General features: G+C 40.0%; 1 protein-coding gene across 6 annotated transcripts in view; it reads left to right on the forward strand.

The window, feature by feature from the left end:
- plecb (plectin b) overlaps positions 1-26,790 on the forward strand; it is a 68,278-nt gene that overhangs the window by 18,861 nt on the left and 22,627 nt on the right. For 2 of the 6 annotated variants that reach the window (XM_065957558.1, XM_065957559.1), the window contains exons 1-19: positions 4,899-5,252; positions 8,264-8,325; positions 13,119-13,208; positions 14,597-14,674; positions 14,798-14,890; positions 16,157-16,323; positions 19,691-19,806; positions 19,945-20,042; positions 21,485-21,604; positions 22,524-22,619; positions 22,715-22,842; positions 24,366-24,459; positions 24,720-24,874; positions 24,991-25,312; positions 25,408-25,485; positions 25,625-25,786; positions 25,946-26,050; positions 26,381-26,476; positions 26,606-26,731. In XM_065957558.1, the coding sequence (XP_065813630.1) occupies positions 5,135-5,252; positions 8,264-8,325; positions 13,119-13,208; positions 14,597-14,674; positions 14,798-14,890; positions 16,157-16,323; positions 19,691-19,806; positions 19,945-20,042; positions 21,485-21,604; positions 22,524-22,619; positions 22,715-22,842; positions 24,366-24,459; positions 24,720-24,874; positions 24,991-25,312; positions 25,408-25,485; positions 25,625-25,786; positions 25,946-26,050; positions 26,381-26,476; positions 26,606-26,731 (2,304 nt within the window). In that variant the 5' untranslated portion in view covers positions 4,899-5,134. Of the gene's footprint in view, positions 1-4,898; positions 5,253-8,263; positions 8,326-13,118; positions 13,209-13,824; positions 13,861-14,596; positions 14,675-14,797; positions 14,903-16,156; positions 16,324-19,690; positions 19,807-19,944; positions 20,043-21,484; positions 21,605-22,523; positions 22,620-22,714; positions 22,843-24,365; positions 24,460-24,719; positions 24,875-24,990; positions 25,313-25,407; positions 25,486-25,624; positions 25,787-25,945; positions 26,051-26,380; positions 26,477-26,605; positions 26,732-26,790 lie in introns of those variants that run through there. The other 4 variants (XM_065957556.1, XM_065957557.1, XM_065957554.1 and 1 more) reach the window with 3 other exon arrangements.

Here is a 26,790-nt window from a genome sequence, read left to right on the forward strand (position 1 = left end):
TGCAGCTAACTCAGCTCGTCCCCCATTATCATGTTACTTTTTTAAATCAACCAGATAAAACATTTAGCAACTGACACGATCCCAGATGTGTGGGGCTTTTCAACAGAGGCTTCCAGAACTGAGCACGGAGCTATTTATAAACTCAGCTGCCGTGTCTAATCCAGGGGCTTGTTGAGTCTGAGTTAAATTGAGTTTGCAGCTTCATCAGTACATCTGACTGTGACAACATTATCTAAAGTACTGCTGTCATGTAGGAGGTCATGGTGGATATTAGTGGTCTATTCATCATGACACAGACATGGCAAACACACCAGAGATTAGAATCTGTTTTCAGCTGGATGAGCATACATCTAAATATTTAGATTTAAAGACCATAAAACTGACAAAATGACAAATAGATTACAACAAGAAGTCCTGGTTTATATGAGTTTCCCCTTCAAATAGCTGGATAAGAAAAAATAAATGCATCATTTAACACAATTATTTTTAATCATACAGTCTCAGTGTTCTTAATCGGCTTGAACACATTTTAAATTTAGTGTGACACATGCCAGGGTGTTTGAGTCATGCAGCCCTGTGAGCATCAGAGTTTTGATACCTGATTGTGAGGGGGCGGCTGTGACTCAGTTGGTAGAGTCGTCGGCCAATGTGTTCTTGGGCAAGACACTTATCCCCAAGTTGTCCCACTGCTTCGTCAGCCTTGTGTGAATGTGCATGAATGGATTATTTGATACTGATGGACACTTTACAAAGCAACCTCTACCATCCGTGCATGAATGGGTGTGAATGGGGAGATGTGATGTGCAGTGTAAAAGTGCTTGGAGTAGTCAGAAGACTAGAAAAGCGCTATACTGTGAAAGCTCAAGTCCATTCAACGTTTACCATTTACCACTTTTAGACTTAATGAATTTGTATCTTTAAACAGACAGTAGTGTTGCAGATGAGGATCTCTCTGCCTGGTGTGCCTGAGAAATATGAGTCCGTGTCCACTGGAAGCAGCCCACTTCTTCTAGTCTTAACTCCTCCTTATCCTCTACTTCACAGCAATAACTCTGGTGTTGCTCCAGGGTGTGTTAAAACTCCTCCTTTTATAAACATTCCTTTCCCTCAGGGGTGTGGTTGCCAGATATTGCAGTAAAAGCCTACACTTTCACCTTAATGGAAGGGATGAGGACAGACAATGGGAGAGAGGAGATAGAGAAGAGAGCTTACTTGAGAGCAAATCCTCACTTCCTTTATCGTTTCCTTACAATGAAAAGTGTTGTCCAGCCATCCTAAACCATTGTGTGCCCTGCAGTTCAGCACTTTCAAAAACCATAATGACCCATTTTTAGAATTCCTTTGTCGTCTAATTTGTCTGCTTTGCTTGGCAAAAACTCCCCAGATCTTAAACACAGGTTATTTTAGCCCTAAGTGCCTGAAAGCTCAACTATGTGTTTGTGGGTATTATGGGCATTACAGATGTATGTGTAACTTTGTGTCCTGCTCAGGACTTTGGCATCAAGAGTTTTTTTTTTTTTTACATTTGTATGATCATATTCTACGAGGCACAAAAGGAAAACATGGTTAGCAAAATTGCTAGTGGGTAATTGGGTTTTTCAGAACAGCATTGGTGTGGAATAGCACTGCTATTAAGTCGGTGGTTATATTTGTTTACTGTAATTACACCAAACACTTTTCACAACGATCTGCTGTGTTTTTTTTTTGCAAGTACATCTACAGTACTGACTCTGTGAGATTACATTTTGGCATAGTGGTGGTTCAGGTTAAATCAAGCGGCTAAGATGCTCGATACGTAAAACCATGCTAAAATTAATTAGATTTAATCTGCTAGATTTAGATTTTACTTAAGTTTACTGTGTTAGCATGCTAATGTTAGCTTGTAACCAGTTCACTCAAAGTGTAGCTAAGGCTGATGGGATTTTTTTATTTTAGCTTTTTAATACCCGCCAAATATACCAGCCAAATCAACATGTGTGTTCAACTACAAGACGAGTGTTAGCAGAGGAAGACTGACTTCCCTGTCACTTCAATCCCACAAAGAAATATCAAACCTCAAACTTGTCATTTGGAGAGAAAATACTTTCTCCTCCCAATTTTCACCCAGCCCTCCTTCTCTCCACTTGTATGAAAAGCCCAAAGTGTTCCATCTGGTTTTGATGAGGCCAGATGAGGGGAACGGAGTAATAAGCATGTTGAGACCTTAATGATATGTCTCCTTTTCGGTGGAAAGATCTCATGACTAAGATGTTCCACACTTTTCTGCATCCTTGCCTTTTCCCAGTTGTGTCCCCCAGCTCGTGTTTCCCAGGAGGTTTAGAGATGCAGCCCAGCTAGGTGTTGGTATATGCTGCACTGCCAGAACATCACAGAGATATCAGTTACCATCTACTGTTGCCTCTGTATCTCAGATTACCATTCACATGCTGCTTGGTTCAATGGCATTCCATTGTATTCTGCAGTGAATACCTTTAATGTAAAACTTCTATCAACATTTGAAGACATTTTGGAAGTTAATGATAAATAAATAATGAATAAGCACACGTGCACTGTTCCAGGTTGTGAGTATTTCCCAATGCAGACCTTTCAGTGTTTTACAGTCAATTCTGTACCTGATATGATTCCTTTCGTTTAATTACCTGCCCACATACCGCTCCCTAATTCCTCAGCTTGCCTAGACATTGTAAGGAACCACAAAGGTGTGTCTCCAAATTTGCTAACGTGGCTGCAAAATGAGTCAACACACATGGACACACACACTCACACACTCTTACACACCCACATAAAAAAAACACACTCACACTGACACATTAAGTACCTTCATGTTCGTACAGGTCGTGTTCAATACTCAGTGCAACTCAAAGAGAGTGGTTTTGAGATGCTCTATGAAGTGATGTCAGTCAGGGGTGTACACCCACCTTAGGGCTGGAGCTCCAAGATTTAGGAGAGGTAGGACACACCCTGTCCTCCAGCTCCGTAGTACACTGCATATATACCAAGCATATAGGGGACAATGATGGAGCTCATCATGAACACGAATCAGGTGTTAAGGTTTCCGGAAATGTCTGCTTGTCGTAGACTTTCAAAACAACAGAATAATGTATTTTGCAAAAGATAAAATGTGTATTTCTTAATTGATTAAAGGCTTTATATGCAATTTTTCACACTTGTAATAGAAATCAAGTATATCCTCTGAAAATAACTCTGTGAGTCATGACTGTCTACAATGGGTGTAACACCCGAGTCCCACTGTCTGTGATGTTTTCAGAGTTTTCAGAGTCCTATCTTCACTTTGTTTACATCGTCAGGACGGCCGGCTGACTCCTCCCCTCACGTATAAAAGTTGTTTAATTGAGGGACTAGAGAAAAGAAGAATAACATACTGTACTCACTGCTTAACTGTGTTTCTAGATCACGCTCATTTCAGGTAAATTTACATGCAGTGTGAAGATACGAGCATAATAAAGATCGCTAGCATTAGCATGCTAACAACAATGCAGCGCGAGTTGTTTTGGTTTCATGCTGGAGCTCAAGGGCGACATCTGCTGGATCAAAAAATTTTATATAAAGCCTTTAAAGCACCATAGCTCTATTACACATATTCTGCTATGGCCTCCCTTAGTCTGGTTTGAGGCTAATTTTAGCTTAAACAACCAAATTAAGGTACATTTTTATTTCCTATTTGACATTTCTGAGTCACCTAACTGACTGTTTCTCCTTTTGCCACTGTTGCTTTACATCTTATCATTCATCATTTACCCACATTTACTTGTTTCTTGAGGTTGCTCTGGCAAAAACTTGGCTAATTCCTACCCTTCATTTTGACACAATAACTGACTGAACCATCCAAAGTGCGATTATTTTTTTTCCTGCAAAATATTTAAACATGATAAAAGTGTAACATTACCTAACATAGTTATGCATGTAGATGATTCTAAACAGTTCTAATGATTTGAACAATCTGAATGCACCACAGTGGAAAAACACTGCGGTTTACAGGAAGTGATGCATTTGATGTTATCAGATTTGTTTGGATTAAATGCTACGGAGCGAGAAATGTGCAGACTTAGACCTTAGAAACAAAGACTTGGAAACAATGGTGTCTGGCTGCAGGAACCAACTCTGTTGACTCCCAACATGTTAGAAAGGGAAAACCCTGATACAGCCACACATGTCGAGGAAATGAGAAACGCATTGCAAGGATGACCACTCGAACACAAAATGAATATCCATATTTTTGTCGTCCTATTTATACCCATACTTAGTGGTATTGAGTTCTAATCTCTCAGTAAATCAATGATGTTCAGGGTGTGGTCATTCATCACTGTCTGGAATCTATAGCAGCTCTTCCCAAAACTCTCTCCTCCCCCCACTCTTCTCTTTTTTTGGTCACAGTGAGTAACTCTTAATGTGATAGGTCTAAGGAATGCTGTGAATAAGAAATGATTAACCATGAGATGTGAGTTTATGTACATGTGAGGGTTTGACTGAGGAGGCAGAAACTGTTTTAGCTCATTAGTCCCTTGTAGTAAATTGAGGTTATCTCTGGAGTATGGTTCATATTGCACTTCAATAATTATAAACTTTAATAAATGATAAACGTTATCAGCACAGGCTTTTAAGATGGTTTTGCATCTTTAATGACTCAGCCTGTGTGTCTTGCGCAAACGGAGAGATTAGGTTATAGCTCATGCAGGTTGCCACACCTCGTCCTTCCTCCATGCCTCAGCGAAAACACAGCACGCTGTAAGAGGAAGAGGTGTGTTCAGAGCCCTACCCACGATGTCCTTATACACACTAACGCCACTAAATACACACTCCCACATCACTCACAGGGACAGGCCCAGACTTCATAGCCTACAGGCACCGTTTGAAATGAAAGGAATAAAGTGAGCGAGAGAAAAAGGAGGAAAGAAAAAAAAAAGGAGGAGGAAAAATAAGGGCAGAGCTGAACTCTGATGAGGGAGTGAGGAGGTTGAGAGAAATCATAGGTTTGTGAAGTGCTGGCCACAGGACTGCATACTTTGGGACCAATCGAGGGCCAGTGGGACAGATAGCGAGGAAAGCTGAAGTTTGCACATCAAGGATATTTTATCATTAGGATTTATATTGTGTTTGCTGACAAACGGCAACAATGAACTCTCAGCAGCAGAGGTTCAGGAATGTCTCGTCTGACAGCGGGGGCAGAGAGAGGGTGCCCTCAGACGATGGTTACTACCAGGGGATGCTGAAGGCTACGGACGGCAGAAAAGGTATCAGTGTGGTGGCAGTTTCTGGAAAATAGCTTAATTGGTCTTGATCTATTTGTTCCTGTTTGGGTGAGACATAGCTGGGGAAGAATTAAGTGTGTGTTTTTTTCCAAGGAAGAGGTGAGAGGAGTAATTCATGTTATATTAGTGTTGGAGGTTTCTGCAGTGAGGACTTTTTTTTGTTTTGCTCAGCATGTTGTAGGCATGAACTTTTACAACTGTTGAATGCCACACTATAATTTACTGCTGTATTCAATTTGAGCTCAAATTTAGCAGACCTTGTGGTTGTACTGTATTGTCCGGTGTTTCTTCACTCTCAGATGTGAAAAGAGGATACTCCCCTTTTCTAATGCATCAGCAGCTTCCTCACTTTGTATTGGTCAGCGAAGCCCATTCACAATTTCTGTTGTGCAGCGTGTGTGTGTGTGTGTGTTTGGGTTAGTCACTGTATAGCTACAGACTACTTCCCCTTCAGTTGTACTGTAGCTGTGGTGAATAATGTGTTTCATTTCCCTCCTTATTTTAGTCACTTTGTTCCTTTTTTTCCAGAATTCTTCAAAGTTGCTGCACTTGTAGAAAGGAATCCTTTAAATAATTAACATCTTCCACAAATTGACTACTCTTACATGGTTTTAACTTTAAAGCCATCTGAAGGCTGTTACCCTCATTAAGGAGAGCTGGATCCTGCCATTGTTATTATCTGTTTGCTTTCTTCTTGTTTCTCCTGATTTTAACAGTAGGCTGGAAAACAATTGACCAGTGGTGGACAAAATGATAGCCCTGCTTTCAAACTCACACTTAATAAGTAAAGTATAAATCAAAGAATGGGCTTAAATATGAACCACGAGTATTAATGCTCTAATAATGCATTGTGGAGCTTAATTAACTGGAGTATGGATCATTTTTATTTCTAAGATTGGATCACATTTTTTTAGCTAATTATATATTCTGCATGTACAGCCTTCATCTGCAGAGTAGTTACTATTGCTGTCAGATAAATGAATAGTATGACTCTAAAATGTTGACATTAAAGGTATAAAGTCATTTACTAAGTACTTTTAACCCTACCGTTGACTTCCATGCAGTTCTGTGCTGGAGACATCACACTTCATTGAAACCTGTTTGTGCTGATATTTGATACTGAAGTTCACTGGGCCTCTATACACACGCATACCCTCCACTTATAAAGAGCAAACGACTCCATAAAGAGTTTCAGTGGTTGAAACCTGATCAGGTAACGTGCTGTGAACAGAGTTCAGGGGACCTAAAGGGGTCAAGGTGCAACTTCTCCGGAGAACTGTGTTGTTTACATCGGCATTTAACAACATCCCAGAGATTCTACTGTAACTGTACATCACACTTCCACTCTGGGTGACATTTTTAAACCTGCTGACTGCTGGAATAGAACCACAGGGAATACAAAGTCAAGCTTTGGTTTAAATGATAAATGAGGAGGTTAAAGGTCTGGGATGTCTGTGTGGGGTTACCATGGCAACGTAGTTCCATAACACATTTGCAGAAGTCCTTGTTGACACCCTCCTGAGAAAACAAACATAGCCTGTGGGCGTCGGTTTAGCCTTAGCATTGAATCACTGCCCTTTGCTGTTCATTGCTGGGTGTGTGGCTAAACTGAAGATGGTTTGATTGCTCCCTTTAAAGTGATAAGACAGAGGACTTTGAGTTCTTTTTAACTAGAGTGGGAATGACTGCTGTGGGAGTCATTAAAGAAGAACATTCCTGAACCTGTTAAAAATGGTCTTCTTCTTTGTCACAGTGTCACGTTTAATCCTGTGAAATTCAAACGACTCAGTGAACCACAACTTTTAGATCCTGCAGGTCGACATCAGAGAGATGAAAACAGACCGATGTGTCCATAATAAATGTCGCAGTGACACACCTTGTGTTTTTTTTTTTACTTGAATCCAATAACACATCACTGGTTGGGTGTATGCAGGTTAGTTTTTTTCTCAGTAGGTGTGGTCCTTTGCCAAGATCCTGTTGTTTCTTGTTGGAAGATCGCACTCTAATAGTTATGCCAGCCAGGTCTTGTGATAATCGTACAGCATGTCTTCACGCATCCAGAACATTTGCTGAAGGAATCCTTTTGTCTCTTAAAAGTACAGCTGGCGATGGTGTCATGATCTGACAAATACAATGTTTTCAGAGACAATAAGGGAGCATCTGCCCACAGTGAATGAGTTCTGATGCAGTCTGACTCAGATGCAGGCGTGCACAGTCAAGAGGCTTTTTTATATCCACCCAGAGATTAATCTGTTTGCTCTGCATTGTCTTGTATCTCAGGGATTTTCCTTTTCTTTACTGATTTTACTTATATTAAATTCCACTTCCATAATAAAAAAAATACATCAATAGCATGCTGTTTATTTCCAGCACTTTTCGCACCTAACCTTCAGTGCGTAGTTTAAAAATGTTAATGTTAACACAAACATATATTTAATCTTTGATAGGGCCCGACCAATATGGGATTTTTGGGTCTGATACCGTTATTGATATTTGGAAGGGGAAAAAAAAAAAGATACCGAAATATCAGCCGATATCTTCTTAGATCTATGTTTGATCTGCAGAGATAGATAGATAAATGTATTGCGTTGATCTCTAAAATGCAGTTATCAAACACTTGTGGAAAAGATATATGTTGAAGACAAGATGGTCACTCAACTGGAAAGTAACTGTGCATGTACGTGCACCATCACTAGACACTCGAGAGTAATGATGTTTGTTGTAATCCATATAGCACACTCTGCTGGTGAAAGAGAACTGATGGGGTAATACATTGAAACGCAAATGAATGTATATTTTACTGGTGAATAAATCAAGTAATATCGGCGCATATCTGAGATAAAATTAGCCGATACGATAGTCTCTGGATTTGCTAATATCAGCCGATATTATCGGCTGGTCGATAAATCGGTCGGGCTCTGTTCTTGATTGGTTACAACTTGTTGCCTCTTCTTCTATGCCTTATGTTAAACTCTGGTTTCTCTGTTTTGCAGATGAACGAGATCGAGTACAGAAGAAGACCTTCACAAAATGGGTGAACAAGCACTTAATGAAGGTAAGGACCTGTGCTTGACTTTGACTCTTTCTTTTGATACTCTTAAAGGTGTATTAACACTCAGATCCCTGCTCCAATATCCTGACAATGTCACGCTCCACAATCATTCACATTTAATCAGGTATGTGAGTTTAAAAGCATTTATAAGGTGTGAATAGATTTGAACTTTCCACAAACCTCATGCAAGAAGGTTTTTAACAACCAGGTCGGGTATCAAAAGGTAAAACTCCTCGTTTGTGGCCTGGGTCTGAATAATACAGTTAAACAGCAGATGTTCTCTCAGTGAGTCATCATACTTATTTGCCTTCAGGTGATTTGTTGAGTCTTTGATCAATGTTGCAACAAAACAAAAACCTTTGCATCTGAAAAATTATGCAGAAGTGCAGAAAAACTGTAGTTTCTCAAGAGGCCACCTGAGGCTAGCTCCAAAAGTGAGTCAATCTCCATAGAGCCCCAAAGTTAGATGCCAAACTTTACAGTAGAATTAAACATGTTTACAGCCTTGTACAGCTGCATGAGAAAGAATTGCTTCATAATTCATCTTTTTGAATTGTATAATTATATTAAATTATAGATTACAGATTAAAGTTTTGCATGATTGTGGGTGTGGTCATAGGTAGGCGCTCCTACATAGCTGTCCACAAGGTGTCACTACAGCTCATGCTGTCTTTTTTTATTTACACAAATACAATTCAAATTATAGGGTTCGCTGTGCCTCGAGATCTCTGCATGTTTTTGTTTTTTCAGTGAGCCAGCTAATTCAGGTTTAGAATAGAGATGTGCACGATTACCTGACTTAATGATTACATGTCATCACTCTCACACCAAAAGGACTAATCTGTTAAACTAACTACATATATTCAGTTGAGTTTACCACTTGAACCGAGCACGTCAACAAAATCGTGGGTAAAATCACTTTGGGATTGATGTTTTTTACAGTCAATTAATACCACTAATTTTCTGCCTTCAGCAGCCATGATCAGGTGTAAATTAAGTAGGTTGGCCTGGTTTAATTTAGTGTTGGCAGGAACTTTAAGTTATTGTTAATGTTTGACACTCAAAACAAATGTCATAGGGGATGAAGTCTATATAAGGTTTATGTAAGTTAATGAGCTCATGCTGGTTTAAACAAACACACGTCATCGAACAGAGTGACACAGATTTTATCCAAGCAAGTTGCAGGGTCATTGATTTACGATTACAGAGTTGTATGTCAGATTCCAAGCCTGCTTCATAATGTCGTGGATGATGTTGAATGACGTGACAGAATGATCTAAAATACGATCCTTTTGTATTTTAAGTGAGTCAAAGGAAATGACAACACCTCAATCCCTTCTTACATAAACACACATGAGCAAGTCAGTTGCTACCTCGCACCCCCCTGTTAACAATGCGTTGTAAAGAGGAGGCTAACCAGAAGTCCGGTCTGTCACCAACTGAGGGACTGTGTAAACTATCCATCAGTATCCATCCAGTCTCACCTACCTCACTCCACTGACCTGAAAGCCCCCTCCAATGCATCACATAGTCAGGGAGGTAAACAGGTCAGGATGGGGCCACACTCCTCACTCTGGAGTTTCTCATTAGGGGTGAAAAATTAACCACCATAACATAATAACTAACCCTCCCACACACAGGAGTAAAATATCCCTTTGCTTCCAGAAAACACTTGTACAACAGTATGACTTCCATATTTGAATTATCACTCCAAACACACAAGGCCATTCATTTTTTTTAAAGAATGGAACAAGAGGAGGGGGGAGGCACAAAGAGAGTTTTCATTTCCATTCAGCTACCACACTGTGAGAACATACAGAGTAGTTACTCCCTCTTGTTTCTCTTAAGTGTTCTCCGTCAATTTTAGAGGGTGAGTCACAAACATCTGGACTCACTTAGCCCCCTCTGAAAAGGCAAAATCTGGGCCCAGAGCCCACAGTGGTGAGTGCCTACGGTAGCACATGTGCTGCACAGACTCATGGGAGAGGGTGGCTACCTGCATGCACAACGGGCCTCAACTGGAGCCTTGCATTGATGCGTGAAAAGCTTCAAAAGTTTCAAAAATTCAAGTTTAGATTGTTAAAATTGTGACTTTTTATGAATAACGTAAAAAAAAAAAAAAAAAAAAAAGAAAACATATGAATGTCTTTGTCCAAGGTTTAAAATGTTTGCAGCACAAAAAGTAGAGTCTGGAGTGTTCTGGAGTTGACATTCAAAAAGGTAAAAAGCCTTTATTGAATTGACTATTTCTTAACAAAAAACCTGAAATTAAGGCCATGTTAAAAAACAAAAAGAAGCTGAGAATCAACCCACATGCATAGCGGTACAAACATCCTTCTTCAGGGTCTCAAAATTTTAAATTTTGCACATACTAACAGTTAGAGTCGTTGAAGAGAGGGGGTTTTCAGACAGTTGAGTAGACTTACAGCTGAAATGCATTTTTAAAAATGGACTTCAATGGTGGATTTTACTTATTTTACAATCATATACATTTATACAAATTGTTTAGTCTATTAAATATGTTAAAAATTAGAATAATATTCTGTTAAATCTCGGATCTAACTAATAATATGAAACTGTCCGGCTCTTCATGTATCGTCTTAGTTGACAAAGAAAGGCCTCAAGTCCTTACGTTGAAGAGGGAAGAAGCAATCGTTGCAGCCTTAATTCAAGATCTTACAAAAAAAAAGGTCCATTAATTAAGACAAGCATCATATCAAAGAGAAGGAAGATCTCTCAGACTTCAGTTATCTGTGGAAAAGACGAAGAAATTAGAAAAAATAACATATTCTGGGAAAAAAAGTGTTAACTCTTAATTAATGTGCGAAAATGCTCCCCTGATGTTAAACTGATGTTAAACTGATTTAATGACTGACCTGACAGGGGGCAGACTGTAGGTTAGGTACAGCCATGAAAAGCTGCAAAGGGCCATCGAGTGGTTTCCTCTGCAGAGTAAATCCCCAGATGTCAGAATAATTGGCACATTCCTTGAAGCTACATGTGATTAGATTAAAAGCCACTCTCATTGCAGAGCCAGCAATTTAAGATTCTACCTGCCTGTAAATGAAGGAAACCCCTGCAGAGCTTCAGAGGAAATGCACCAGAGGATGTAACCCTTACGTAAAACCTGAAGCATGCTAAGTGTTTGTAGGAAGGTCTGAAGGCCTGTGAGCCGTGTGTGCTAATCGTTTTCACCTTGAGAAGTTTACAGAACAGCTCCGAGAGGGCAATTTGTAGCATAACACCCGCCTTTCAGCAGTGACAGTGTGTGTGAGCGGGGGCCTCAGAGACCACCGCCTTTCAGTACAAAGTAATAGAAGAGTGGTGATAGATGGCTTTTGAGTACACACTGAGGAGACAGACTATTAGGTAAGCACAAAAAAATCATTGTTCGAACAAAGGAAATTAACCTTCACACACATACTTAGGAGGTTTAAAAAGCTTCACATGTGTGTTTGCAGCTCAGTAATACTGAAAACACTTGAAGCCATGATTGTAGTGGTTCATTACGGAACATTTTTACTTCTACAACAAACCGTCTGAAGTTGTTCCTTATATGAGTAGACAGTGACCTCTGGTGGTGGCACTGTTGTTTTCCTTCACTGCATATCGGATCCTCCTGCTTGTCTCTGCAGGCAGGAAGGAGGACGTCTGAGGTTTGGATATCTGAGTTGAAATTCTTGCCAATATAAATCAGACACTGTTGTAACTTGCAGGGGGAAATTAATTCTCATTCCATTTGTGGGCTGAGGCCTCACTCACCTACATGATGAAACACATGCACATTTTTAAAATGTAAAAAAAACATCATCTTTCTGTTAAGAATTTCATTCTAAATGAATTAATCTACATTTCCATGTCATCCTACTAATTTCATTTTTTTTTTAAAATCTCTAATTTTTGTTTTCCTTTCTTTCCATTACTCATCCATGCGTTGTAATTCCTCCGTCTTTGATCTCTTTTTTTCACCCAGCATTATAGTGCCGAGGTAAGTGCCAGGGACTGTTTGAAAACGACGTCTGGTCATGAAGAACTTTGCATGAGGCCTGTCTCTTACCCTTTTTTTTTTTTTTTTTCAAACGTTCTCCTCCTGTCTGCCTTTCTGTTTTCTTGCACCATTCACCGCACCTCACATGTTCTTCCACATGCACATGTTCTGTGCAGCGACACCACACCTCCGGTTTTTATACACATTGAATGCATTGTTGACGTTCAGTGACTTGATTTCCAAACGTTTTGTGAAGTGTATTAAGTGTGGTTGTGTTGTTCCTTGATTTTGAGGTTACAGTACCAGTGCACTTTTTCTTTTTTTTTCTTTTCTTTTTTTTACCCCACTGATCTGTATTTGATTCCCTTCTATCATTTATTAGCGATGACAGCTGCTGCTTGGTATTTAGAGCAGGAGTCAGGCTTGGCTGCTCACGGCGATGAATTCCACACCTGTGTAGAATTGCACTCGTGAAGAAACATATATAACACAGCTCAAAAAGAAGTTATTTCAACTTGTATTCAGTGTTTCTGTTACAGATTATTCGTTTGATGCTCTAAATTTGAACTCCAAAAATGAAAAATTGCAAATTATCAGGCTTTTCTTTTTTTTCTCAAAGTTTGAATGACATTCTGTGGTTTCAGAAAATCTCTGAAGAATTCTTAAAAGAAACAGTCTCTTGATTGGATGGAAGGAAATCTAAAAAAAAAATGAAACACTGAGCAAGCAGTGTGTTATTCTTCAGTCAGTGCTAAAACAAATGTACCAACAGTTTGTTCTTAATTCCATTTCCACTTTGTCCTTGCAGTCACAGCGTCACGTCACAGACCTGTATGAAGACCTTCGAGATGGACATAACCTGATCTCGCTGTTGGAGGTTCTCTCTGGGGAAAAACTGGTGAGTGTCTTTTTGTTATTTTTATTTTTATCAGGGCCTTGACTATGAGAAACACCCAAAGCTCTGTATTCTTACCCCAATCATCCTTCATTTTCTTTAACCAAAACGTAATCCAGACTAATTACATGAGGAGCATTTATCCTAAATCTGAAGGTACATCATCCCCTCGGCAACAAGCTGTAACCAATCACACCGATGTGTCAGTCAAAGACATGAGCTCGACTTTGAGACTTATTTATTGGCCCTTGCTGCTCTTGAGTTTACTTTCGATCTGTACTTTTTGGCTCACCATATACATTTTTCGTCAGCTTTTGTTCAACTTTGATTTTCTTTCTTCTCATGGCCGACTGATCAGAATCATTTCAAAGCCAGCAGCAAGCGACTGCATCAGGGAAGCTTTTCTGCTGCTGTGGTTCATTGCATCTCCACAAGCTCCAGCTCAGCATCTTCATCACCTAATGCACTAACTCTTAACCTTAACCTGCTGTGTTGAACTATACTCCGATCTGATCTATTGCTTTCATTCTTCTTCTCTTTCCTTCCTCCTTTAACCCTCCTCTGTGTGTTCTGTCTGGCCTTCTCCTCCCTCTCTTTGCACGGCTCTCGCTCGAGCTAGCCAAGGGAGAGAGACATGGTCAGGAGCGTCCGGTTGGTGAGTGGGTCGATAACTATTACTGTAGATATCTTCATTTTGTCTTATTGTTTGTATTCATCCATGCTTTGCCACATGTGATTTGGCTGTGCATGATATCCAGACCTCCATGGCAAGTCAAGTCTTTTGTTGCCTTGTTTTCCTTCACCTTATTGACAGGCTTGCTTTGGGTTTCAACCTGCAGGATACGTTTCCATTTGTCCACAAGCTTCTTCTTTTTTTTGCAGAATCTCTCCCTGCCCGTACATTGTTCATTTCCACTATTATAAAAAGGAAGCATTATGCAACATAATCTTACCTCACTTTGCTGTCAGATGACATTAATGATATAGACCCCGTGACTGACACAGCCACAGCCAATGCAAATTTCCTGTTGTGTTATGGTTAATTATCTCCATCAAGTTTCATTTTACCCCATATGCCAGGAATAATGGTTAAACAAAAGGATGAAGCCAAGGAAAACTACACAGTCTTCATATGTTCATTCAAGTGTGGCTGTGGCTTTACTGTAAATCTTAAATTTAGCCCATGAAATCAATTCCTAGTTATGCAATATTAAGGATTCGCCAATTATTCCCAATCTTTAAATGTTTTATTTTTATTTTTCATTCCATGAATTTCTCATTCCATTGAATACTTACTGTTCCGCTTGACAGGAAGTGTTCAAACGGGTCCCCTCTGACAGCGGGAGGTCATGTGACTAAACGTCTCCTTGTGTCTTTTCTCTCCTCTCCAGCCCAGAGAGAAAGGCCGCATGCGATTCCACAAACTGCAGAATGTACAGATAGCACTGGATTTCCTCAAACATCGGCAGGTGTGTACATACACAAGATACCTTGAACCTTAAAAAACCTTTGGAAATTTGAACGAAAAAAAAATAATTTCATTGATGGATTGAACTTCTGTTTACTACTGTTACCATGCTTTGTCTTCTCAGGTCAAGCTGGTCAACATCAGAAACGATGACATCGCAGATGGAAACCCCAAGCTCACTTTGGGGTTAATATGGACCATCATCCTTCACTTCCAGGTCTCCTCATCTGTCAGTGTTGTTTTTTTATTGTATTATCGCTCTCTACATCTGTCACTGGGATCTACACCTGTCAGCTGCTGTTTCACATCTGCCTGGAACCAATCCCAACGGGTTCTGCTCCTCATAATTCCTCTTAAAAAAGGACATTTTCTAATCATCTCATCATATCATTTCCTGATCTTCTAGAAGAAAATGCAACTTTTATAATACACTGATACTCCATTCACATGTCCGGTCTGAAGTAGGTGATCTATGAGCAGTTTAAAGAACTGAAACACTGTCAGGGTGTTTAAGAATGAGTCACTCTCTGCCTGACTCCCAGGGGGAGGGTGTGTCTGCTCGAGTGTACAGCTTGTTGTCATGCTACACTCCCAACCACATCCCATGTACCCAGGCCTTTTCCTGCTTTTTTCTTGTGTATGCCAAGAGCTGACAGATAGAAATCCCTGGGTATATCAGCCCGATGGGCAGGGCCTTTAACATCACATGGCTCGGGTTGCAAAGGGCTGAAGGTAAGCATGAGAAAACAAAGGAGATGCTGGTGTTGAGAGGGGTTTTTGGTGAGGTAATCTGGTGATGGTGCCACTGAGTCCTGTAGATAAGATGTTCCCAGAGTCTTTATACTTTCATAGAATAAGGAGGATAATGAGTGGCTGTGGTTTTCTGATGAGTCACGGCGATCAAAGGGGATAGTGAAAGCCTCCTCTTCTAATATAATCTAGTGTTAAACCCCACATCATGATTATAACAATTTAGTTTTATTTACGGATTAAAATACATAATGTCAACTCTATAAAAGTTAAAAAAGAAGTGCACCAACATTATTAAAACATGGGTCACATGGGTGTGACTTTTTTATTGTTGGTAAAAAGTCTGCAAGAAAAGGGATATCATGTTAAAAACTAGACCCATAAAAAAAATAAAAAATATGTCCAGTTTCAGAATATCCTTAAATTTGGGGGGAAGAGTTTTTAAAAGAGGAAAAACACAATAAAGGAAAGCCTGATGCCAGTGATTCATCATCCACACCTCCCTATGTCTCAAACGAGTGGTGATTTCCAGGCCAGGAGAATAAATCCTGCTAACTCCATAGATGGTTACTGGGTCAAAGGAAAGACAAGGGTTAATCAGGGGTGTCCAATCATTCCGCTCCTTTTGGTTTCCACTAATGACTAAACTCCTCAAATTTCCTTCAACAAGGATTATTCACATCTTCTGCACATTATTCCACTCTTCTAACCTGTTATTCATATACCATCTCAGATCTCAGACATCCAGATCAATGGTCAGTCAGAAGACATGACGGCAAAGGAGAAGCTGCTGCTCTGGTCCCAGAGGATGACGGACGGCTACCAGGGCATCCGCTGTGACAACTTCACCACCAGCTGGAGGGACGGCAAGCTCTTCAACGCCGTCATTCACAAACACTAGTGAGTGGCCAATTCCAATTTGTGATTGTTAAAAAATAAATGTGCTGCACAATATACAGTACCTACTCTGAACTCAGGATGTAGTGATACCAAGCGGCAACCTCTGGTGTTTAAAAATGAAGTCAAAGCGGAAGTACAAAATCCTGCAGTTCAGCGAGGGTCCACTTGAGGCTTGAAGTCACATACACACCCCATTCAGTAAATCTTGTTTTTACTGTAGAAATTAACATGTTTACAGGCGGGCACAAAAATGTAAATAGGCCTGATTAGTAATTGTCCTCATGGGCGCACACTGTACGGGGAGTGATTTTTTTTATTACATACTTGTTATCCATACTTAGGCACATAGCTGACATGATTGACAGGTGGGTGCCATGTAACGGTTCGTCAAGAGGTTTAAAATCCGCCTCAGCTCCAGCTCTCAGCCTGTCGTTAGGTTGACTGAAAGTTAGGCTGACTGAAAGTTAGGCTGAGACAGGATTTCCAACATGGCAACAGCTGCCGATGATCCTCCAGAGCCCCCTGCTGTAACAGATGGCTGACGTCACTCAGGCTTTGTACATTAATAATTACAGTGTATGATTGATACCTGAATCAACTTCGGTTATAAAAACAATGACATGGCTTTTTCATAATGTGCTATCTGGTTAACTTTAATGGGACGTAATTAGCACTTAGTATTAAATGATTCAACACAGAGACTCCTTACAGTTGCATGAACAGGGCTCAGAATAATTGAGCACTCTTGTCTATTAAACTGGATTTTAAAAGTTAACTTTGCTATACTCTGCCCATAAAAAAAATAAAACCTTTTGACCTATTTTCAAGTCAGCACCTGACAGAACTGGTCTTAGGCAGATTTGATATTAACTGTATTAATGCCCTTTAGGCTAGAAATACCACAGACAGGCGTCTGCCATGAGTAAGACAGTTAGACCTTTGGGTGATCATTTTCTCAATCACGTTTGGTTAGCTCTCTTGGGACTTTTGGGAACCTATAGTGATAAAAAAAAGTAAATGAAAACATAAACATACTCACTCCCCTGAAGTTGTTTTGTGTCTTTAAAGTGGAATTAGCGGTGAAGGATTGCTTTGTGTAGCAACATCCTGAGAATTGAATAGACTTTTTATTCTCAGGAAGATTTGTCAATAAAGTTAAGTTTGCTTTTTAGACATTTTAACAAAGAGGGGTTTTAGAAACCAGAGAGCAAACAGTTATAGCAGAGAATGAAAATAAGAGAAAGTGAAATGTTCAGAGACGTTCTTCTTTACAGTCATTATCAATGGCAAGAAAGAAATGCCTGCAGGGGCAGGTTTCCTTCAACTTGAACATGTACCTGCAACTCTTTCTTCTTTTTTGGAGACACCTGAGGCTGGATTAGAGCTGCCTTTCATAATGGGCAGGGGAGTGGTGTGTGGGCGTGGCTGTAGCACTCTGTGGCTGCTGCATGAACACTTTGGCGTTACTTTGTGCCCAGGCATTAGTGCAGATTTGTGCTCATCATCAGAGTTTAAGATTGTCCAGGGCTTACAGATTAAATTTTAAGGCAACAGATGGACATTGGTTTTATGCAGAACAGCTTGACAAAGTCGCTGTGACTTGTCTGTGCCACTAGGAGGCTTTTTCATCACAACAACCCAACAGAAGGATTAGGAGGATCTTCACATGATGACGGACACCTGAGAAACACGTCGCATGGATTTACTAGATACCATTTAGACATAAAAAACACTTTTTCATCAAGAGTAGATGAATCTGTAAAACCAACCGCCAAAGCCACTGCACAAGGATCTTCCTGCAGATTTTTTAAAAATGCTCAATTTAAGGAAGAAGTCGAAGCTTAGGAAGCGGAGGCTGGGCTTCATTAGAGATGCATCAGGATCTGTCGGCGATATGGACACCCGGGTGGTCATGTTGTGCGAGGATATCCCATCAGAGACATCCTCTGGGGACTCAGGGCGGGGTTCTCAGAGCTCGGGGGCCCGCTCTAGCAGTGAGGAACTGGGCCATGGATTGAGGTCTCATATCTTTCATGGAAGGGAGGGCCAGAGCATGAGCAGCTCCTCCAGGCCGGTGAAGCAGTACTCGGTGCGAGAAGTTCGCCATGTGGAGTCTTCTCCTGTTTATGTACACAATCCAAGCTGTACCACTCTACACATCAGAGAGCTGTATGAAACGACACCTACTCTTACCCGTGCTGCATTCCCTTAAATATAGTCAATATTTCAGGTCTATGTACTTAGTGATTTTTGTCAATGCATTTGAAACTGCTGTAGCTGATGATGTCTATTGTAAAAGTGGTGTGATAGTAAAGGATGCATGCATAATAGAAGATACTCTGTGATGCTCTCAATCATGCTTCCCTGCACTCTGCAGACGTGAACTTTTCTCTCTTCTGGTAGTTATGATCGGCTCCAACTTTCATTATGGCTTTCATTATGCTAGATGCTCTTTAAATTAAATTCCCCCTATAGAAGCACTGACGTCTGCCAAAGAGACTAAAACACCCAGAGGACAGAAAAAGGCAGGTGCTTGTCAGATGATGAACAGGTGGACTTTTTTCAAAGCATATAGCCATTGGCAGAAGGTCTTAAAAAGCTCATACAGAGCTTTGAGAATATTTAATTGAACACCCTATAAGTGAGCAGACAGGAACACAATGCATTCCTTCTGTGTACATGTTACAGAGATGACATCAAGCCTTTCATGAAATCCCATTTGCCAAGCTTTCAACTTCTCGTCTAACCAGAACAGTAGTATCTTGCAGTGATCAACCCCTAAACGTCATATGCTTATAAATGACTTAAATTAACTTTAACAAGCTCTGCATGACACTTTACAGTTTTTAAGTCCCTTGAAATCATGTCAAAAAATAAATGTTGAGGATGTACCATGTACATGTATTTTCCAATTAAAAGTCTGAAATTTGATTTACATAAGGAACAGCTAGCTTGATAGTTTTGGATTTCTCACATTCAGCTCTATTGGCTACTTTACCGACAATCATATATATAAAAAAAATAGCTCCATTTTTAATAGAAACATGTTTTCAAGCATCAAGTAGCATTTTGCTAAATGTTTTTGTGAAACTTTTTGATCTCTAAAACTCAAAGGTCAATGAAGAGAGCACACATCCTTCAGAAACTATCCTTTGATGTCACTATACTTTAATTACAGCTTCAGGAATACTCAGTGCACTTAATATGGACTCACACAGCAGTTCATTGTCAGCCATCCAATCAAACTCAAATGACTCTTTTCATTGGACCTCTTGAGATAATGCAACCAAACCCTTCTCCCTTTCACTGTCATTGGTGATAATTTATTGTTGGTTAATTGTCCTTTTTGTTTGTTTGTTCTTTCTAGTCCCCGACTCATTGACATGGGCAAAGTGTACCGACAGAACAACATACAGAACCTGGAACATGCCTTTGGTGTGGCAGAGAGAGACCTGGGAGTGACACGCCTCCTTGACCCGGAGGGTAAGCCTAGCACCAAAAGTCAATTTGATCTGAAACATCAGACATGTGATGTGATTGGATCAGTTAAACTAAATAAATGTTAAATAAATGTATGCCTTTTTTTGCTGCATTTTCTACATTTTTGTCGTCTGCTTCCAGATGTGGATGTTCCACACCCTGATGAGAAATCCATCATCACTTACGTGTCATCCTTGTATGATGCCATGCCGAGGGACGTACATGATGGCAGAGGAAGCGTGAGAGCACCTTCTTTCATATAATGAATGTTTAAGCTTATCATGATACTGACGCCACAGTATGACCTACAAAACACCAGACCATTACCTACAAGATTTGTTATATCTATAAAGATATTGTTTTACGTCTGCTTATATTCCAATGTTGGGATTTACAGAGTGTAAACCAACAGAAGCTATTTTCTAACTGGAAAAGTATCACAGTGATCTGTACCTTTTAGCATCAAAAAGGACGCAGAAGGTGTTGTAGATAAGATATCACTAACCGACACCAAGACATACCTGAGACCAGAGAGCTCTGAGACAGAGACACAACCAAGACAAAGAAGAGAGAGACCAAAACAAGACTAAGACCATAAATATCACTGAAAAATCATCAACTTGTGTGCATGAGGCGTGTCACTCTCTTAGGCTGTAACATAGGGGAAGGTTGCATCCGTAACCTGGGAACAAAAATCTAATTATGAAAAGTTATTCCTTCTTTTAGAAAGGAGACATTTTTCTTCTAAACACAGTAATAATGTGGAAAATAGTCTGTTAGTGGTGTACACCCAGTCTGAGACCAAGACAAGACTGAGTAAAAAAAGCTTTTGATTCTGAGACGAGACCTTCAAAAAGTTGTCTCGAGACCGTTCTTGAGACCAAGAGCGCTTTGGAGCACTACAACATTAGACGCAGGACTAGATGTTTCTTTATATTTCACTACATTGTCTTGTACGGGACTGACACAGCAAAGAGATAAGTCACTGTGCCTTGTTGACAGGGGTTGCTGAAATCCAATCACATTGAAAGTTCCTTCAAACTGATTAAGACACATGTTATAAATAAATGTTGCCCAGTAAGATCTGATTGTAGGCTTGATCAGATTTCAACAAAAATTAACAGGCTTGTGACTCCACTTAAAAATCAGCTTTTATTGTCAGAGCGGTCCAATGCTTCAAGAACTAAAAGATAAAAAGAAGTCTTGTGAAACCAGGTATTGAGGGAAATTAGAAACCTGTGGTGTTTACAGTGTGGAGGCATAAGTCTCAAATGTGTTGTTACACATCTGTTCATGTAAAACTGAATGTATAGTTGTTTATGCATCCTCAGACTTTGTCATTGTGCTATGATGAGGCCTGAAATATCCTGAAATGAATCTTTGCATACACAACTTCTCACAAAGAATCCAGGAGAACGACACACTTGTGCTTCTGTCCGTCTGCCTCCCACCATTGTTTTCCTTCTTAACACTGTCTCCCCGACCTACTGCCCCCTCCGCTAACCTCCCTCCCTGCCCTCTGCCTTCCCTGTGTATTCACACAAGACTTGGATTGTTGCTACCTAATTGAGTTAAGTGTGGTGTGTGAATGATAGGACACAGAGCTGCAGGAGAAGAAGAGCCCTCCTGTCTGTTGTTGTTTATCTCCCATCTATCTTTTTTTCTGCTGCCTTGGCTTTAGGAGCTGGAGCTGCGTTGGCAGGAGTACTACGAGCTGGTGACCGTCCTGCAGCAGTGGATCCGCCACCATGTCATGATCTTCGAGGAGAGGAAGTTCCCCGGCAGCTATGAGGAGGTCGAGGTGAGATGCTATCAATGTGCTTTTAGTATGCCTACAGGTTGGAGATTAGCTTTGTTATGGATATGTCTGCAGACCGCTGTTCAGCAGCACTAAAGAATACAAATTAAAGGTTTACAGTATCATTTTTAGGTATTTAAAGAAAACTTTTAATAACATAGAGATATTCTCAGTCTTCAGGTTTTGTTGGTCATTCAATTTTGTTGCTGAAAGAACACGCTTGCATAATGTAGGCAGAAAGAAAAGAGGGTATTGTTGTGCACTAGGTGGGGCAGTGATTGTGCTGAAAAAAATAAAAATGCAGCCACAAGGCAAATAATGCTAAACCTAATCCTCAGACGAGACACCACTGTGCCACTCCCTGCCAGTGCTTCTGAACAAAAGCATAGCGTGTCTGCAGTACTTTTCTCAACTTTCTTTGAAGTCAAACTAACAGAAGAAGTGCATCAGCAGAATCACAGTATGAGGTGTGCTTCTATGAGTCTGGTTACAGAGGTTACAGTTCCAGCTGTCTTCAACAGCAAGGCAGTCAAGTTATTTCACAAAGCTTAACTTGATTTCCCACCAGAGGTTAGCCATCTATATATAAACTTTTAACTGTGGCATGATGTGTTACTTTAATGGTCTGATTTAATTCAGGGAATTAGGGTTTCCAATTATGTTAACTGAGCAAATTGCATAACATTCACTGAAAGAAAAGCAGCATATTGATGTCTTTTACACCAGGGAAGTAGAAGTTTTACTTTTTCTACTGTAAAAGCCGGTAGCCTAGTGGTTAATGTGTGTACCCTATGTACGGAGGTTATAGTCCTTTAATCCTCTCTCCCTTAGTTCAGACTCTATCCACTGTCCTATCTGTAAATTAAAAGAATTAAAAGCCCCTAAACAAATTAAATGTTGTCTTTTTCTTCTTTTTTTGTAGCTTCTTTGGCGCCAGTTCTTGAAGTTCAAAGAGACAGAGCTGCCAGTGAAAGAGACCGACAAGAACCGGTCCAAACACATCTACCAGTCCTTTGAGGCAAGCTGACCCTGTTTTTCTAATCTTTTGTCATTTTATTGTGTTCTGTTCTATTGACTCGCGACTTATGCATTGTACACCCGTTTGCCCCACAGAGCGCCGTGCATGCTGGTCAGGTGAAGGTCCCTCCAGGATACGATCCTATTGATGTGGAGAAAGAATGGGGTCGACTTCATGTGGCCATCTTGGAAAGAGAACGGCTGCTGAGGATAGAGTTTGAGAGGTGAGGACAGTCAGTGGATATATCAAGCAATCACTCAAATATTTTTTAAAATCTTATCTTAAGACAAAAAGAGCCGGTTACGAATTTACTCTTAGTTCTATTATTTACAGAGACTCAAAATTAATCCAACATGAGCAAATAACAAACTTGGCAACGTTTAGCAAGACACAGCTGCAAGGTAAAAACGTCCTTTAAAGCACAACCAGACTCACGACTCACAGTCGTCTGCTGTGACTGTGTTGGGCTTGCAGGAAGAAAAATGGGACAACAATGAATAAAGGAGATGAATGGCTCCAATCCAAGTTATTATAGTTAAAGTATACACTAATTAAACTAATTTTTATGTTTTTTATCGGATATATGGAGAATGATCCTCAGAAATATTACACATTTTTATATTACTAATTCTAAAAACAAAAGAATATAGATGAGATATCATACACACAGTACAAAAACATAGAAAAAGACATTGTAATGTGCTTCAGTTTCAGGTAACAGTTATGTGTCCTGATAATAGTTTACACCTACAGATGATGACTAGCGGTTAAGAAATGACAATACTAACATGGATCGTTTCAAGTGGTTAAAAACATCTATCTAAGGTATAAAGAGAAAACATACTCAATTTATCCAAACAAAAAAGGAATGAGATGAGGCATTTTTAAAAAACTGCTTCATGCTAACAATTTATTAGCCTAGCTTTAGCCTCATGGTTATAGTATTAGATGGCATGCTAGTTAGCCTTTAAACGTCCCCAAATGCAGATAAAGATGACAAAAAGTATGCAAAATAATGTATTGTCACTTTTGATTTAACCTTGACAAAGGTTGTTTTTAAATAAAAAAACATTTGAAAGGTTATTTGTGATTACTCATTATAGTTGCAGATTTTGCCGATTGCAATTCCTGCTTTGGTAGAATTGAAGCAAAATCTCTGGTGAAGGGCGTTTTTTTCCTCGTTGTTTTGTGTGTTGGTTTGTTTCACCTTGACAGGCATGTTCCCCTTAATTGGTCACAAACAATTATTTAATTAGTTTTGATGAAATCAAATGAGACATCTTCCCCAGTATTGAGAACTACATCATTTCTTGGAAATGGGATAGTTTAGTGTCACGAGTCGAGGCATCTCACAGTTTGATAGCCTCGTTCACGGTTGTGAGATGAGGAATGACTCATTTCGCAGACTGGATGTCTTTGTCAGAAAAACAGAGAGATTTGTGTCACACTCTGCCCTGCTACGTGGTAGATTTCCTAAGGCATAATGGGACTTTGAGAAGAGCTACGTTTTTTTATGTAGCTGGAACTTTAATAGTTATAAAAGAGATGCGGCATGGCATTTGTGGGTGATCCACATAAATTGGAGTTTTTGCTGGAGTACAGATTACAGCAAGTGAGCTTTGGCTTCTGGTGGTCCAAATGTCTGAGAGCGCTCTGATTCTATGGGACTTTTAAAACGAGGATAAACACAATGTTTTTTAGTTCTATTATTTTTATTCTTTACATTTATTTGTTTCTCTCATCCAGACTTGAGAGGCTCCAGAGGATCGTCAATAAAGTCCATATGGAGTCAAGGACGAGTGATGACCAGCTCAGCCACCTGGAGAACCTGCTGCAGACAGTGAGTCCTACCATTACATTATAATGACTGTATTTTGATATTTGTCTACAAAGGAGAACAGAAACCTGAGCATCCAGAAAATGATTATGCATTATTATTTTTTGGATTTGAATGTGAGCAAACTTAAATCATTCATCCTTTCTAAATTATGATTTTAAAAAATGCACTTAAACTCTTTTATGTTATCTTCTAAATATGTAGTGACAGAGAAGTAAATAAAGATGACAAATCTTTTTTTTTTTAAATTTAATCCCCTTCAGGACATCCGTCTGCTGAACGCAGGGAAACCAGCTCAGCACACTGCAGAATTAGAGAGAGAGCTGGACAAGGCAGACAACATGATTCGCCTTCTCTTTAATGATGTGCAAGTGCTCAAGGATGGGCGCCACCCTCAGGCTGATGAGATGTACCGCAGGTGGGTGATGCCTTCAAGTGAATATTTCACAGACACACCCTGTTACAAAACTGTTAGAAAACACCGAGATACACAAAGACTTACAGCTGACTGAGTTTTTTTTTTTATTCCCACAGGGTTTACCGCCTCCATGAGCGCCTTGTGAACCTGCGCACCGATTACAACCTCCGTCTGAAGACTGTGGTGACTACTTCCAAAGTGAACCTGACGTCAACCTCCCAGCAGCAGATCATAAAGGTGCGGCCCGAGTTGGATGACGTCACCATTCGCTATGTCAAAGACCTTCTGGCTTGGGTGGAGGAGAACCAGCATCGCATTGATGCAGCTGAGTGGGGCTCTGATCTGCCCACTGTGGAGTCCCAGCTGGGCAGCCACAGAGGCCTGCACCAGACTGTAGAGGACTTCAAATCCAAGATCGAACGGTCCAGGGCTGATGAGGTGATATTATCAGAACCGCTGCAAAGGATTTGATACTGTCGGGCAGAGTCCCGTTGATTTCAAAGTAACAACTGTTACATCTTTGTGTTCTTCAGAGCCAGCTGTCACCTGTCAGCAAGGGTGCTTACAGGGAATACCTGGGCAAACTGGACCTTCAGTACGGCAAACTACTGGTAAAACTTTTTCTAGTACAAACTTCCAATTTAGAAACGTAATCTGAATCTAAAAGATTTGTATTTATTTATAGTGCATTTGAGTGCAGTTTTTTTTGTAATCCACCACTGATGATTTGATTTACTTTTTATCTTTCAGAACTCTTCAAAGTCCCGCCTGAGGAACCTGGATTCACTCCACGGATTCGTCAGCGCTGCCACAAAGGAGCTGATGTGGTTAAATGACAAAGAAGAGGAAGAGGTGAACTTCGACTGGAGTGACAGGAACACCAACATGACGGCTAAGAAAGACAACTACTCGGTATGTCTCTGAAGTAGCACTTGACTATCTGCTGTCACATGCTTTATAATGTCTTTTATAATTCCAGTCCTTCAGATTTTGTGGGATAAAGTAATCAAATTAACACACATAACCGTTTCCCTTAAGATTGTCATTAACTGTTTGAATTGGACTGTTCAGGGTCTCATGCGAGAGCTGGAGCTGAGGGAGAAGAAGGTCAATGACATCCAGGCCATGGGAGACAGATTTGTCAAAGATGGACATCCTGGCAAGAAGACAGTTGAGGTAAGAACTCTAGTAAACCACCCTGAGCAGTGCAACAATATGTTTTTAACAATATGTTTATTGAGTTTTAAACATTTTTCCAAGACACACAATTACAATTAAATAAATTCTAAGGGAAAAAAAAGATATACACATGCACATATATACACATTTCTAAAATAAGGGGGGGAAGTAAAATATAATAATACAATTAAAAAAAAACTTTAATAACAAAATGTTGCAAAATTATTACTGTCTGTATTAAATAAAAATAACCAAATGGAGTACATTGACAAGCTAGCTTCTTATTCTTTTTCATCATGACTTTCTTTTTTGTCTTTGTCTCTTCAGGCCTTCACAGCTGCCCTGCAGACTCAGTGGAGCTGGCTCCTCCAGCTGTGCTGCTGCACTGAGGCTCATCTCAAAGAAAACACAGCCTACTACCAGGTACTAACACATTGATCTTAATCAATTTATAGTATTTGGATTCCCCTAGTTCTACCCCCAAAAAAATCAAGTTGTATTCAAAGAGCAGAATTTGTATTTCTTGACCTCCATGGTATCCTTTGCTCGCAGTTCTTTGCTGATATGAAAGAGGCTCAGGACAGGATGAAGAAGATGCAAGACAACATGAAAAAGAAATACAGCTGTGATCGCTCCACTACAGCCACCCGCCTTGAGGATCTGCTGCAGGATGCTGTGGTAAGTTATCATAACTACACCTCTGTAGTATATCTAAAATATTCATGCATAGTGATGCA

Source organism: Labrus bergylta, chromosome 8 (genome assembly GCF_963930695.1).
Source record: "Labrus bergylta chromosome 8, fLabBer1.1, whole genome shotgun sequence".
NCBI lineage: Eukaryota > Metazoa > Chordata > Actinopteri > Labriformes > Labridae > Labrus > Labrus bergylta.